Raw genomic sequence first — 13,434 nt, 5'->3', positions numbered from 1 at the left:
CACCTCAGTCGGGGACGGTTCCTCAGAGCTGTCAGCTAAAAAGAACCCAGAAGTCCTGGCTCCCAGCCCCCCCGTTCTAACCCATCAGACCCCCTCCCCTCCCGGAGCTGGGAGAGAACCCAAGCGTCCTGCGGCCGCACCTGCGTCCCGGGTGTCGATGAGGAACTCTGCTGGCTCGAAGGTGCGCCCCTCGCTGAGGCCGGGCCCCGAGACGCGGACCCGGCTGGCGTCACCGATCTCCGACTGGCTGATGGTCACCGTGATGGGGCTGTTGGGGACATGCTGCCCGTTCCGCTTGATATTCACCAGGTGCTCGCCCACCTCCTTGGGCACGAACGAGATGCCTGGGGGAGGTCGGGAGTGAGGTCGGCAGAGCTGGGGGGAGCCCAAGGCCGGGCTAGCAGGGGCTGGGGGTCAGCAGTAAGGGGAGGGGGTTGGCAGAGCCAGGGGGCACTGCCCCGGGGGGGGGGGAACTCACCTACATGGCCGTTGCGCAGCCGCTTGAGCTGGCAGGGCTCCTCGCGCCCTGACGGGGGGGTGACGGTCGCCGTCAGCTGGCTCAGATCAGTCTCCGCGATGTCCAGGGGGATGTCAGCCGAAGAGCCGACCTTCAGCTGGGACATTCGCAGCGTGTCGTCACCTGTGTGTGGGGGGGCCGTGAGCTGAGGGGACCCCCAGCCCCGAACCCCCAGCCCAGCCCAGCCCCCAACTTGTCCTGCTCCACCCCGCCCCCCAACCCCAGCCCGTTCCCCCCCAGCCCCGGAGGGGAAGCCCTGCCCCCACCCCACCCCGGGAGCCCCCCGCCGCTGACCGGTGATGCGGGCAGTGAAGGGGCTGCCTGCGATGTGCTTCTCGTTGTATTTCACCACGATGCTGTAGTCGCCGGGCAGCATGGGCAGGTAGGAGACGCTGCAGGTGCCGTCCTGATTGTCGGTGCAGCTGATCTCGGCCTTGGAGGGGCCCTCGACCGCCAGGGACAGCCCTCCTGTAGTGGGCAGAGGTCAGCGCGGCCGCCGGCCCCCTCCCAGCCCAGCGCCCACCCAGCACCATCATGCGGACTGACCGGTCAGGGTCTCCCAGCCTCCTGGCTCTAACCGCCAGATCCCACTGCCCTTCCGTAGCCAGGGAGGGAACCCAGGTGTCCTGGCTCCCGGCCCCCCTGGTTCTAGCCCACTGGACTCCTCTACCTTCCTGGTTTCTCTCCCAGCCCCCTCCCCACCACTCTAACCACCAGAGCCCACCCCACCCCCACCCCCACCCCCACCCCGCCCCAGGGAGGGAACCCAGGCGTCCAGCCTCACCTTCGCCGGCGTCCTTGGTGTTGACTGTGAAAGTGGCCGGCTTGTTGACCACGCCGTGGATCAGCCCCGGGCCGTAGGCTGTGACATGCCCGCTGTTGACGTAGTCCACGTAGAACTGCAGGGGGCTCCCTGGGGGGCACGGGGTGGGGGGGGTGTCAGAGCCTGCATCGGCCCCTCCCCCCAGCCACAGGGCCCCCCTGCTCCCCTTGGCGCCTGGGTTGTGGGCCGATCCCTAACACCTGGCTCATACCCCCTCCCGCCCCCCCCCCACTCCCCGGCACCTGGGATGTGCCCCCTCCCGCCCCCCCCACTCCCCGGCACCTGGGATGTGCAGGCTGTCACAGCGGATGTCCATCTCGTGCAGCCCGGCCTCAGTGGGCGCGTATCTCACCGTCACCGTCCCATCCTTGTTGTCCGTGATATCTGGCTTGGCCACCTTCCCCGAGGGCATCCGGACCTCGCCTGGGGGAGCAGAACACGGGCACGGGGGTCAGTCCTGGCCTACGGCGGCCCCCTTGCTGGGGAGACATGGCCCCTCTGGGCCTGTTATACAGGCCTTGAGCCCATGGGGGGGGAGATGATCCCCTCCCCCTGAAACGCAGCCCCACTGGAGACAGGATGTGACATCCTGGCACCCCAATATTCACCCATCGAGGTGTCGTTCTCCAAGTCCGGATCTGCTTGGCAGTGACAGGCCCATCGGGGGTGGGGGGGGGGGGTGTTTGTTTGCGTCAGTAAAAATGCTCATTGAGGAAACGCACCCATACACCAGGGTCGCCCCAGGGACTGGGTCCACTAGAAAGCTCTCCGAGGTTGCCCTGCACCATGGGAAGCGTGGGACCCAGGTAAGAGCTTTCCAGCAAGTGGGGAGAAGATAGAAAAGGGGGGACAGTGACATCATAGGGGGACCTCGCTCTCCAGGGGTGTTTTCGCAGGGAAACACCGAGGGGCAAGTGCTGGACCCAGGTGAAGGGACTTGTGCATGAAAACCCGGGAAAGCCCAGGCAGCTTGTGCCGTAAGAACCTGCCGGCCTGTTTCTCGCCCCGGGTGAGAAATGGCTGATTTACACCCCACCTAGCGAGTGGGACACTCAGTTTGTGGGTTTGTTTAGTTGCTGGGTGATCTGCTTCCATCTGCTGCTCTCCCTTAGAGTCACTTATAAACTCTCTGTTGCTGTTAATACACTTGGTTTGGTTCTGTCTAAAACCACAGGGTGTGGAAATCCTGCCTGGGGGCAGAAAGCCGGGCACCTCCCTCTCCTCATCGCAGGAGGGGGCGACCGTCACGAGCTTGCGCTGTGCACTTCCCGGGGCAGCGCCCGACGGTACCATTGGGGGTTTACAGTCGGGAGGGGAGGGGGGCACTTGAGTAACTGGGCAGTTCCTAAGCCGAGCTCCCCCAGGCAGAGCTGATCTCAGCATGCGTGTGGCACGGCAGCTGGGTGTCTCCCTACCTGTGTGTCTGCTGGCGAAAGAGCGAGCTTGAGAACTTATCACCACAGCACAGTGTGACCAGAGCCCAAGCTGGTGGGTCAGGGGGGCTCAGTGGTACCCCAGTTCCAAGTGGCACCCCAGGGGAAACCCCTCACACAGGATGCCAGGCCAGAGGTGCCATGGGCGTGATCCAAGGGGGGCAGGGGACAACCAGGCCAGATGGGAAGGGATTACCAGGCCAGACGCCAGGGTTGATGGGCCCACAGGGCTACTCTGGCTATATTAGGATCTCCCCTGTCCTAGGGGACCCCCAGTGGGGTGGGGGGGAAAACCAGCTGCCGGTGAGGGGGAGAGTCTGTTGGATGTCAGGGGCTGCCTCCAGGGGCTACAGCCCCAGAGCATCTGCCCCCAAGACTTACCCGTGATCTCCCCCTTCTTGATGGTGAACGGAATGACCAGGTCAAACGGCCGCAGCCCGGCCACATCCAGGCCGTTGACTCCCATCAGGGGACGGTCCGTGGCCTGCGAAAGACGCGCGAGACCCCCCCCAGGCAGAGCGGTGAGGGGGGGGTGCTGTAAGGAGAGCTGGGGAAGCATGGCCTCCCCCAGATGCTACAGGGGCCCCGGAACAGCCCAGAGGGGGACTCCCACAGTGCCCAGCTGGGAGGATGTGCTCAGCCACAGTCCAGCGTGCGAGCAAGTTTCGAGTCCGGGGAGACAGGCTGTGTTGTTGTTACTTTGTGGCCTGTCTGGAGCATCTTGCGTCACTGCGCTGGGCTGCGACACCAGGATGGGACGAGGTGAGGCTAGACGGGAGGGATGGGGCAGACAGGTGTGGATCTCAGCCTCCCCGGCACACTCACCAGGACCTGGAAGGGGCTGTTGGGGATGTGCTCCCCCCCGAAGCGGACACAGATGACGTATTTCCCGGGCTGGGGGGCCGTGTAGAAGATGTCGAAGGTGCCATCCTCGTTCTCCACCACGTCCACGTCCACCTCGGAGCCATCGGGCGTGCAGACCGTACAGGTCACCTTCCCTTTGCCTGCTGCCTTGGTGTCCACCGTGATCACGGTCTCCTCCCCGATCTGGATGGTGGGGCCGATCCCAGCACCTGGGGGGCGGGGGGATTGAGAATCTGTCCAAGCCACACCCCCCCTCCACCCGCCACCCCCTCATGCAACTCCAGCAGACGGGAAAGGAAATCCCCATTCCGCCCGCACGATCAGGGCGCCCCTCCGCGCCAGGCGCTGCACAGACCCTTCTGGGAGTCGGGGGGCTCCCCAGCCCTGCAGACGCCCCCACCGAGCGAGGTCAGGGCTCTGTCAGGCCAGGAGCTGCATAGATCCCCAGACAGACTTGGGGGCCACCCCGAGGGGTGCAGCAATGAGCCAGCTGAGATTGGTGTCCCTGTCAGGCCACGTGCTGCATGGATCTCCCGTCTGGCCCCCATCCAGGTTCACAGCCCCCTCCCCATCCCTGGCAGCGCCCAGCGTGATGGGGCCCCAATCCCAGCCCAGACCTGACCTATCCCATTGCTCCCCCCACTATCCCCCTCCCAAACAGCTGAGAACCGGACAACCTGTGCCATGCGGCCCCCAGGATGGAGAGCATTAAGCTGGCAGTTAAAGCCCCAGCAGCAAAGCAAAGCAGCATGGTGTCGGCCCCCCACCCCCAGGCCAACCTGACCCCTCCCCTGGCAAGCAAGCAACCTGACAGTGGGAGGTCTAGGTTGGATATTAGGAAAAACTTTTTCACCAGCAGGGTGGTGAAGCCCTGGAATGGGTTCCCTAGGGAGGTGGTGGAATCTCCTTCCTGAGAGGTTTTTAAGGTCAGGCTGGACCAAGCCCTGGCTGCGAAGATTTAGTTGGGGATTGGTCCTGCTCTGGGCAGGGGGTTGGACTCGATGACCTCCTGAGTCCCTTCCAACCCCGATATTCTAGGATTCTAGGTCCTGGGGGGCCTTCGGAGGCCAGAGACCCCCACCAATCATTCAGGACGGGCCTGCCCATTGAGCAGGGGTGGGGGAGTCTGTGGGACCTCCCCGAGGTCCCGGGGTTTGGGCTGAAAAACGGACATTTCAAAGCAAAGCAGAGAGCTGTCCCTGCCCCTCCCCGGAGATGTGGCCCCTCGGCATGCGAGGTTTGGGGGCTCCGAGCCCCGGGGCAAACCCCAAAGCGGGTGGCTCGAGACGGGGTTTGGTTAGCAATTGGGTGGGGCACCGGGTCAAACTTTCGTTCCAGCTCAGCAAACGGAGGCTGGCCCTGGGCTCGCCGAAAACCACGCAGTCAGAACTCGAAATAGCTTCATTTCGGCCCCAAACTTCATCCTCCAGCCACCGGCAACGTCCCTGCCAGTCAGCTTGAGGCTCATTCTCCCCTGAAACGCCTGTCTGGGCACAGGTTTGACTCCGTTTCCTCACAGAGAAAAATCAATCCGAGCCTTTGAATAGTCGGCTCCTGGAGCATGTTTGTAAAGCCAAGAACTTTGGTTCAAACCTCCATGGCGGGCTTTAGCAGCCCTGGTTCCCGGTCTCTGCGCGGGATGCCGGGGAAGGAAACTCTTGGCGGCTAAGAGCTGCGAGGAGACGACCCAGCGAGGGCGGCTCCATGCAACCCGCACGACCACGGAGATGAGTCAGACGCTCTCTGCTCGAGGCAGGATCTCAGCCCGGAGACAGGCTGGGGCGGGGGGAGAGGAACAGAAAGCCCCAGCACTGAGTCAAAGGGCCCGATTTCCTCTCGCAGACATGATTTTCAGCCTGCGGGGCAGGGCTGGGGAAATCAGGGATTGAGGAAGCTGCATTTTAAGGTGAAAAAGGAAGTTTTAAGCCAAAGCCAGGGAGGCCTGAATGCGCCTGGAGGCGGCGGCTGGAAGGGGAAGGAAGCGGCTTCGCCCCACAAGGGAGCAGGACCCTGCCTGGCTGAATCGCCGATGGGTGCCCTGGGACCCTGCGAGGGTCCCTTGCGAATCTCAGCTCCAGAGTCACAGATCCTGGCGTTGGGGCCTTCCCCAGGCCCCCTTACGGAGCGGGAGTCAGCCGTGGGGCGCAGGGTGAGACGGCCGGCGTGCACAGGGCCCCTGCGGAGCTGCTGCCAGGAGAGGGGGGGTCACCCATCCCTCCCTCCCTCCCGAAGCCATGCAGCCCCGGGCCACGCGACCATGCAGGGAGGGGGTGGGTGCAACGGCTGGCTTACCTAGCCCGTGACCTCCGATCGACACTACGGTGACGGGGCAGAGAAGCGAGGAAAGGTCAAGTGAGACACGGATCACACCCCGGCGGCTCCCCGCCCGCCTCCCGCAGTGGCGGGGCCCGGAGGCGGCTGCCGAAGCAGGTGGTGAGGGGCAGCGTGAGGGTGGCGCGGCCCGCCCCGTGCCCACCCCCTGCCCGCCCCCCGCGGCGCTCACCGGTGACCGTGCACTTGCTGGCATCGCCGGCGGGCAGGGCGCGGATGCGGTAGGGCGAGTAGGGGATCTCGTCCCCGCCGTATTTGATGAGGATGGTGTAGCGGCCCGTCGTGTCCGGCACGTAGGAGACCGTGTAGGTGCCGTCCTGGTTGTCCCGGATCGTGGCCTTCTTGGGCTTCCCCTCAGGGTCCTGGGGGGCGTCAGGGGGAGGGGGATGAAGAGAGAACAGACCGCCCCCCCACGGCAGGCAGCCCTCTCCTGCGCACCGTGATCTGCATGGCCAGCAGCCCCTTGCCGGCGTCCTGGGGGGGGCGGGGGGGGATGAAGAGAGAACAGACTCCCCTCCCTTTCCCCCCCCCAGCAGCCCCCTCCCGCCCCGCTCACCGTGATCTGCACGGCCAGCAGCCCCTCGCCGGCGTCCTGGGGGGATGAAGAGAGAACAGACTGCCCCCCCACGGCAGGCAGCCCTCTCCTGCTCCCTGTAATCTGCACAGCCAGCAGCCCCTCGCTGGCGTCCTGGGGGTGTCGGGGGGGGGGGGGGATGAAGAGAGAACAGACTCCCCTCCCCTCCCCCCCCAGCAGCCCACCCTGCTCACCATGATCTGCACGGCCAGCAGCCCCTCTCCAGCGTCCTGGGGGTGTCGGGGGGGGGGGGGATGAAGAGAGAACAGACTCCCCTCCCCCCCAGCAGCCCCCTCCCGCCCCGCTCACCGTGATCTGCACGGCCAGCAGCCCCTCTCCGGCGTCCTGGGGGTGTCGGGGGGGGGGGGATGAAGAGAGAACAGACTCCCCTCCCCCCCAGCAGCCCCCTCCCGCCCCGCTCACCGTGATCTGCACGGCCAGCAGCCCCTCGCCGGCGTCCTTGGCGTCAATGGTGAACTCCACGGGCAGGCTGGCAGGGACCCCGGTGGTGTTGAGCCCGGGGCCGCTGGCCTTCACCTTGCTGGCATCGTGCGTGGGCAGAACCTTCACCTTGAAGGGGCTGGAGAAGGGGGTGGGGGTCAGTGCCGACGCAGCTCCCCCCTGGTGTGGGGCGAGGTCTCTGCTGGATGGCCACCCCAGCACCCGCTCCCCATGCCCACGCCCAGCCCAGACCCAGCTGCTCCAGCCCCTTTCCTCTGCATGGTGCCCTGGCCTCACCCCCTATTGAGCCCACAAAAGCACAGGGCACCCCTGGCCTGCACTCAGCCCCCGCCGGCACCCCCATACCTGCGTGGCACTTCCTGGTCTCCGTAATGGACGGCGATGCTGTAAGGCCCCTCCCGGCTGGGCACGTAGCTCACGGTCTGGGTGCCGTCAGCGTTGTCCACCACCCCCACCGGCTCCACCACACCTGGGCGAGGGAGATGCCGGGGATTCAGGAGGTCTGGGCTGGGCCTCAGTTTCCCCTTACCATCCCCCCCGAAGCAGCAGGCACTCACCTTTGGGGCCCTGCACCTTGACCTGCAGGGGGGCCACACCCGCATGGCTGGCGTCGACGGAGAAGGTCTGGGGCACGCTGGCCCGCACGACGCCCGGCGTCAGCCCTGGTCCTGAGCACAGTACCTTGGACGAGTCCACCACGTCGTGCACCGGCACCTGGAAGGGGCTCCCTGCCAGTGGGGAGGATAAGGGGAAACTGAGGCCCTGAGCCCCCAGCCCTGCCCCCACTAACTGCTGCCCCTGGGGCGTCCCCAGCCCCACGTCACCTGCCCGCAGGGCACCCACAGGCCAGAAGGAGCTTCGCCCACTTACCCAGCCCTTGGTGCCCCACAGCCCAGCCCCACACCCTGCCCCCGGCCCAGCCCCCATACCTGGCACCTGGTGCCCGCCGTAGGTGACGTTCAGGCTGTACGTGCCGGGTTCGTAGGGGATGTATTCCACCGAGCAGCTGCCGTCCTTGTTATCAGTGCAGGACATCTTGGCTTCGGAGGGGCCCTCCACAGCCAGGCCCAGGCCCCCGGTGCCAGCACCCCTGGGTGTCGGGGGGGGGGGGGGGGGGAAGGACACGGATGAGAGAGAAGCACAATGGGGCTCAGCCACTAGGGACAGAGAACCGGAGCCAGGACCCCAGAGAGGTGCCAACGGGCGCCCCCCCATGCCACCCCCCCCGAGCCAGCCCCTCACCTGGTCTCCACGGTGAAGCGATTGGGCTGGTTGGTGGTGCCGCTCTGCAGGCCTGGCCCGTGCACCCGGACCCGGGTGGGGTCGCAGCCCTCGGTGACCGGCACCCGGAAGGGGCTGTTGGGCACAGGGCTCCCGTCGTAGGTCACGTCGACAGAGTGGACACCTGCGCGGGGGCCGGGAGAAGAGGGAGGTCAGGGGGGCTGGGCTCCGTCCCACCCCCGTTTCCCCTCCCCCCACGCCCCGGTCCCCCCGGCTCACCCTCCTCGTAGGGGGTGTACTCCACATGGTACGTGCCGTCGCCGCGATCCTGCACAAAGGCCTCGGTCAGGTTCCCCGAGGGGTTGGACACCCGGGTCTTCACGTGGGGCCCACCGGCCGCGCCCAGTGCCCGGGCGTCAACACTGAACTCGGTCGTGGCCTCCCGGAACACGCCTGCACCAGGGGGGCGGGTCAGGCCAAGGGCCAGGGCGCAGGGCCCCCCCGCCGTGCACTGTGGCCGCCCCCCAGGAATTAACCCTGCACCCCACTCCGCCAGGCCCCTCGCTTCCCCATGCCCGGCCCACAGATCTTCCCCCTCCCATCGCTCCCAACCCCAGGTGTTTGCCCCTGCAGACCCCTGCCCGCCATCAGCTGATCTCTGCCTCCTTGTGCCTGTCAGACCATCGCCCCCCATCCCAGCCCCGTACCCCTTTGCTACCCCCACAGCGCCCCCCAACCCCACCGAGCTTCACCCTCCATGGCGGGCCGCTCCCCCCGGCCCCCCAGCCCGCTGCTGACCTTCGCCCTCCACGCCAGGCCCGTAGACCTTGACCCCGGAGGTGTCGAGGGCTGGCCCCACCAGCAGCTTGCTGGGGAAGTGGGGCACGGGCTGCCCTCCGTACTTGATGGTGATGGTGTAGGTGCCGGAGCAGAGGGGGGTGTAGGCGATGGTGTAGGTCCCGTCGCCGTTGTCCTCTACCCGCACTTCGGCTTGTGCCCCGCCCTCCGAGATGATCTCGATGGTGAGCTCGGCGCTGCCGGCCCGCGAGCAGTCCACGTGGAACTGGCCCGTCTGGCCGGCCGTGGCCCGCTCCAGCCCCGGCCCCGAGCAGGTCACCTTGGAGGGGTCAAAGCGGGGCCGGACGGCCGCCCGGAAGGGCGAGCCGGGCACGTGGGCGCCCGCGAACAGGATGTTGATGTTGTAGTCGCCAGGCTCCGTCGGCAGGTAGGAGACTGAGCAGGTGCCGTCTCCGTTGTCCAGGCACTCGATCTTGGCCTCACAGGGACCCTCCACGGTCAGCCCCAGGCCCCCCGTGCCGGCCCCCTTCGTGTCAATGGTGAACGGGGCAGGCGAGCCGGCCTGTCCGCCCTGCAGCCCCGGCCCGTAGGCCTTCACCTGTGGGGAGAGGGAGGGTGAGGGGCCCTGAGCTGGCTTGGTGCCCGTCCACTGTAGCCCCCCGCCCACCTCGCCGGGCACCTCCCCGACCGCCTTGCTAAGGCCCTGCCCCATGCCCATCTCGCCAGGTAACTGTCTGCCCCAGCACAGACCCCCACCCACCTCCCCCGAGCCTTCACCTATGGACGGGGAAGGACTCTAGTCCCCCAGCCAATGGCCGTGGGATGTCCCACCCCCGGCTCCCAGGTCCCCCCAGCAGGGCTGCCCATGGCGGGGGGACGGCAGCAGGGGACACCTACCTTGGAGGGGTTGGTGGGGGGCACGGCCTCCACGGGGAAGGGACTGCCGGGCACGGGGGCTCCATCATAGGTCACCTGCACCTCGTAGGGCCCCTCCTCGCGGGGGATGAATTTCACCACGTTGTTGTCGGGGCTCAGGCCCGGCTCCACTTTGCACGGGACCGACTTGCCCGCCGGCCCCGTGATCTTGGCGGCCACCTTGCCCTGCCCGCCGGCCCCCTTGGACTTGACTGTGAACTCCTGGTCCTTGCCCGCCTCAACTTCTGCACAGAGAGGGAGAGCTGTGAGCCCGGGGCTGGGTCTGTCTCCAGCCCCCTAGGCCCCTCCCCACGGCCAGGCCCCATCTGCCCCACTGGGGACCCCCACCCCGCCTGCTGTCCGATGTCGCCGCTCCGTAGAGGAGACAAGTTTTCCCAGGCCCCCTAGCACCGCACTCGCCCTCTTAGCTGCAGCCTGGCATGGGACAGGCTCGACCCCCCAGCTCCTCCCTCTAGCCCCCCAGCACTGTGTTTGTCCCCTTAGCTGGGTCAGGAGGCCCAGCCCTCCCTGCCTGGGTACGCACTGTCAGCCAGGCCAGTGATCTTGATCTTGCTGAGGTCCAGGCTGGGGGCCACGCCCACGCTGAAGGGGCTTTTGGGGATGTGGTCTCCGCCGTAGGTCACAGCCACACCCAGGTTACCCTGTGTGATGAAGCGGGAAGGTTGGTGTAGTTTTCTCTGAACACCGTGTGCCTCAGTTTCCCTGTGTGTTACTCAAGTCTCTCAGTGGTGGGATGAAGGTGTGACCATCACAGCAACCCCTAGAGGGTGGGTGTGACTGCGACAGGCGCAGACAGTGGCCGGTCACTCTGTAGCCTGGCCACTGATGGCCGGGGCAACCCTCTGTGTGACGTTGGCTGAAAGTCCCTGCAGGCTAGAGGTCGGGGAGGGGGCACACATCGGGGCCCTCACCCCCAAAGGCAGCAGAGACCAGAGCGAGGGGACTCCCTGAGGGGGCCCACGGCAAAGCCAGGCTGCTGGAGGCTCAGATAGGTGCAGTCCCAGGTGCCAGTGGGGCTCAGAGTTTAACCCCCCTGAGAGAGCGAACCCCTAGAAGGGCTGTCACACCGGAGGGGGCTCCTCCCAAGGGCCATACAGAGCTGAGAGCGCCCGAGGCTGGGACACCCTGCAAGGGGAAAACGGAGCCCAACCCCAGACCTGGGGAGAGGGGGCCCCCGGAGACCCATGCCCTGCCAGCTCGGGGGGATGGAGTCGGGGCCTCCCCTCGTACCTGCTGCACAGGGGTGTATTTCACCGTGTGGGTCCCGTCGTGGTTGTCGATCACCTCCGAGTCCCGCACCGCCTCGCCCTTGGCCGGGCCGGTGAACTGCACGTCCAGGGGCGCCCGGCCCCCCGCCTTGGCGTTCACCGTGAAGTGAGTGGGCTTGCCCAGTTCCACGCCTGCCGGGGGGAGCCCATGGGGGTCAGTGGCTGTATTTCCCCTCCATTCCCCTCCGCTGACCCCTTCCCCCTCCATCCCCCTCCGCTGCCCGCGCCGCCCCTTCCCCCGCACCGCCCCCCCTTCCCCCTCCATCCCCCACGCTGCCCCCCTTCCCCCTCCGCTGCCCGCGCCGCCCCCCCTTCCCCCTCCATGCCCCACACCAAGACAGAATTTCCTCCGTTGCCCAGACCAGCCCCCTTCCCCCCAATCTCACCAGTCCGGTTCAGCCCAGGCCCTTCGGCCTTGACCTTGCTGACGTCATGGGATGGGTCCACCTTGATGCGGATGGGGCTGGTGGGGGTGGCCTAAGGACGTAGCAGGGAGTCAGAGGACCGTGAAGCTGTGGGCCCCACCTCACACCCCTCTGCCACCCTGAGCGGGACAGCCCCCCTCTGCAATGAGCCCCCTCACTGCTTCATCTGGTTGTGTTGTATGTGAGAGTCTTACTGTCCTATACGAATACGGTGTGTACCTCAGTTTCCCCATGTACTGCACCAGTGGGAACTGGGTACAGGGGAGGCTGCAGGTATGTAACCGGAGACCCAGGAGGGGGGTGACCAAGCAGGACAAAGAGGAGGAGCAGCCATGGGTGGGAGTCCAGGCCATCTGGAGGTGGGGGTCACTGGAAGCTGGCAGTCTGCTTGGGGGACTGGAAGAGGGGGAGTCCAGGCCATCTGGCCCGGGACTCCCCAAGATGGGCTTGGCTGAAAGTCACCGATTTCTGTGCTACCAAACTCTCTTCTACACGCTGCCCGAGAGTCACCTCTGGGGGGCAGGGCCGTCTGGCCCCCCAGGACCCCGCCTGGGCAGACTGGCTGTGGGAAGCGCCCGGAGGGGCAGAGGAGGCTGGAGTCAGACCCAGGAAGGGGGAAGCCGGGGGAGCTGTGTCCTGCAGACTGGGGGAGTCTCCTCTCGGGGAGCAGCCTCCCCCAGAGTCCTGCCCGGCTTCGTGGGGAGCAGGTCAGAGCACGGCCCGGGGACCCCGTGGCACCCCCCGCTGACCTGGTCGGCGAAGAGCACCATGATGGTGTAGGTGCCAGGCCCACGGGGCGTGTACCGCACGGTGAACGTGTCGTTGTCATTGCGGATGATATCAAAGTCGATGTCGGCCTCGGCCGGCCCCACCACGCCCGGGGCGCACTTGATCCCGATGCTCACGTCACCTGGGGGTGGGGGGACCGGCAGAGCTGTCAGCTCCCCCCACGGCCCCCCCTGCCATGCACCCCACCGACCTCTGCCACGCCCGGGTCACCCTCAAATCACCCCCCCAACTCCCCAGGTGGTGGGCGCAGGGAGACCCACTAGAGCCCCCTGGCTCCCACCCCCCAGCCTGTCCCCAACCTCCCACGCCCCCCTGAGCCCTTCCAGCTCCCACATCCCCCTCGTCTGCCCACAGCCCTCCCACTCCCCCAGAGGCCCCCCCCAGCTGCCAACACCCGAGCAGCTCCCACCCCCCACCAGAGCCCCCAGCCTGCCCTCAGCTCCCACCCGCCCCAGAGCCCCCCCCGGCACTCACCCTGCCCGGCCTCGGCACAGTCCACGGTGAAGTAGGTGGGTTCGTGGGCCTTGAGCCCAGTCTTGGCCACACCGGGGCCGTACACCTTCACCTTGTGGGGGTGGCTGCCGGCCCCCACGTTCACCTGGGGGGAAGGGACAGGTCAGACGGGGTGTCCCCCTCCCCCCGAGCTCTTCACCCGCAGTCAACACCCCCGAGAGGGAAGGGGAACAGGAGGCCCCAGCTGCAGGGTCCGGGGGGGTGAGGGGGGGGGCTTCACATTATAATGCCTATTGCTGGGGTGATGCACACACCGCCCTCCCCCCCACAGCTGGAGAGAACCCAGGCGTCCTGGCTCCCAGCCCCCCTGCTCCGACCACCAGATCCCACTCCCCTCCCAGAGCCGGGGGAGAACCCAAGTGTCCGGGCTGCCCCAGGGTCCCATGCAGTGGGAGGCAGACACCGTGGGGGGCTATTTCAGCACGTGTCCCCCCCCGGCGGCAGGCCTGGCGGGGTCACTGGCCCCCAGCCTCCGGCGCA

General features: G+C 66.9%; 1 protein-coding gene across 3 annotated transcripts in view; it reads right to left on the bottom strand.

Moving 5' to 3' along the window:
* Positions 1–13,434, bottom strand: part of FLNA (filamin A) — a 34,945-nt gene that overhangs the window by 6,679 nt on the left and 14,832 nt on the right. Inside the window, exons 15-36 of one of the 3 annotated variants that reach the window (XM_078850299.1) lie at positions 12,916–13,039; positions 12,402–12,562; positions 11,614–11,704; positions 11,190–11,359; positions 10,483–10,600; positions 9,921–10,183; positions 9,024–9,621; positions 8,505–8,678; positions 8,247–8,409; positions 7,934–8,094; positions 7,562–7,732; positions 7,350–7,473; positions 6,966–7,122; positions 6,141–6,330; positions 5,930–5,953; positions 3,599–3,846; positions 3,155–3,257; positions 1,623–1,763; positions 1,302–1,430; positions 812–985; positions 479–640; positions 141–344 (exon numbers count right to left, since the gene is read on the bottom strand). In XM_078850299.1, coding sequence (XP_078706425.1) covers positions 141–344; positions 479–640; positions 812–985; positions 1,302–1,430; positions 1,623–1,763; positions 3,155–3,257; positions 3,599–3,846; positions 5,930–5,953; positions 6,141–6,330; positions 6,966–7,122; positions 7,350–7,473; positions 7,562–7,732; positions 7,934–8,094; positions 8,247–8,409; positions 8,505–8,678; positions 9,024–9,621; positions 9,921–10,183; positions 10,483–10,600; positions 11,190–11,359; positions 11,614–11,704; positions 12,402–12,562; positions 12,916–13,039 — 3,850 coding nt within the window. The remainder of the gene's footprint in view (positions 1–140; positions 345–478; positions 641–811; positions 986–1,301; positions 1,431–1,622; positions 1,764–3,154; positions 3,258–3,598; positions 3,847–5,929; positions 5,954–6,140; positions 6,331–6,965; positions 7,123–7,349; positions 7,474–7,561; positions 7,733–7,933; positions 8,095–8,246; positions 8,410–8,504; positions 8,679–9,023; positions 9,622–9,920; positions 10,184–10,482; positions 10,601–11,189; positions 11,360–11,613; positions 11,705–12,401; positions 12,563–12,915; positions 13,040–13,434) is intronic. The other 2 variants (XM_078850301.1, XM_078850300.1) reach the window with 2 other exon arrangements.

Source organism: Lepidochelys kempii, chromosome 23 (genome assembly GCF_965140285.1).
Source record: "Lepidochelys kempii isolate rLepKem1 chromosome 23, rLepKem1.hap1, whole genome shotgun sequence".
NCBI classification, from domain to species: Eukaryota; Metazoa; Chordata; order Testudines; family Cheloniidae; genus Lepidochelys; species Lepidochelys kempii.
Note: the sequence above shows the minus strand (reverse complement) of the source record. Positions and strands in the feature narration are given on the sequence as shown.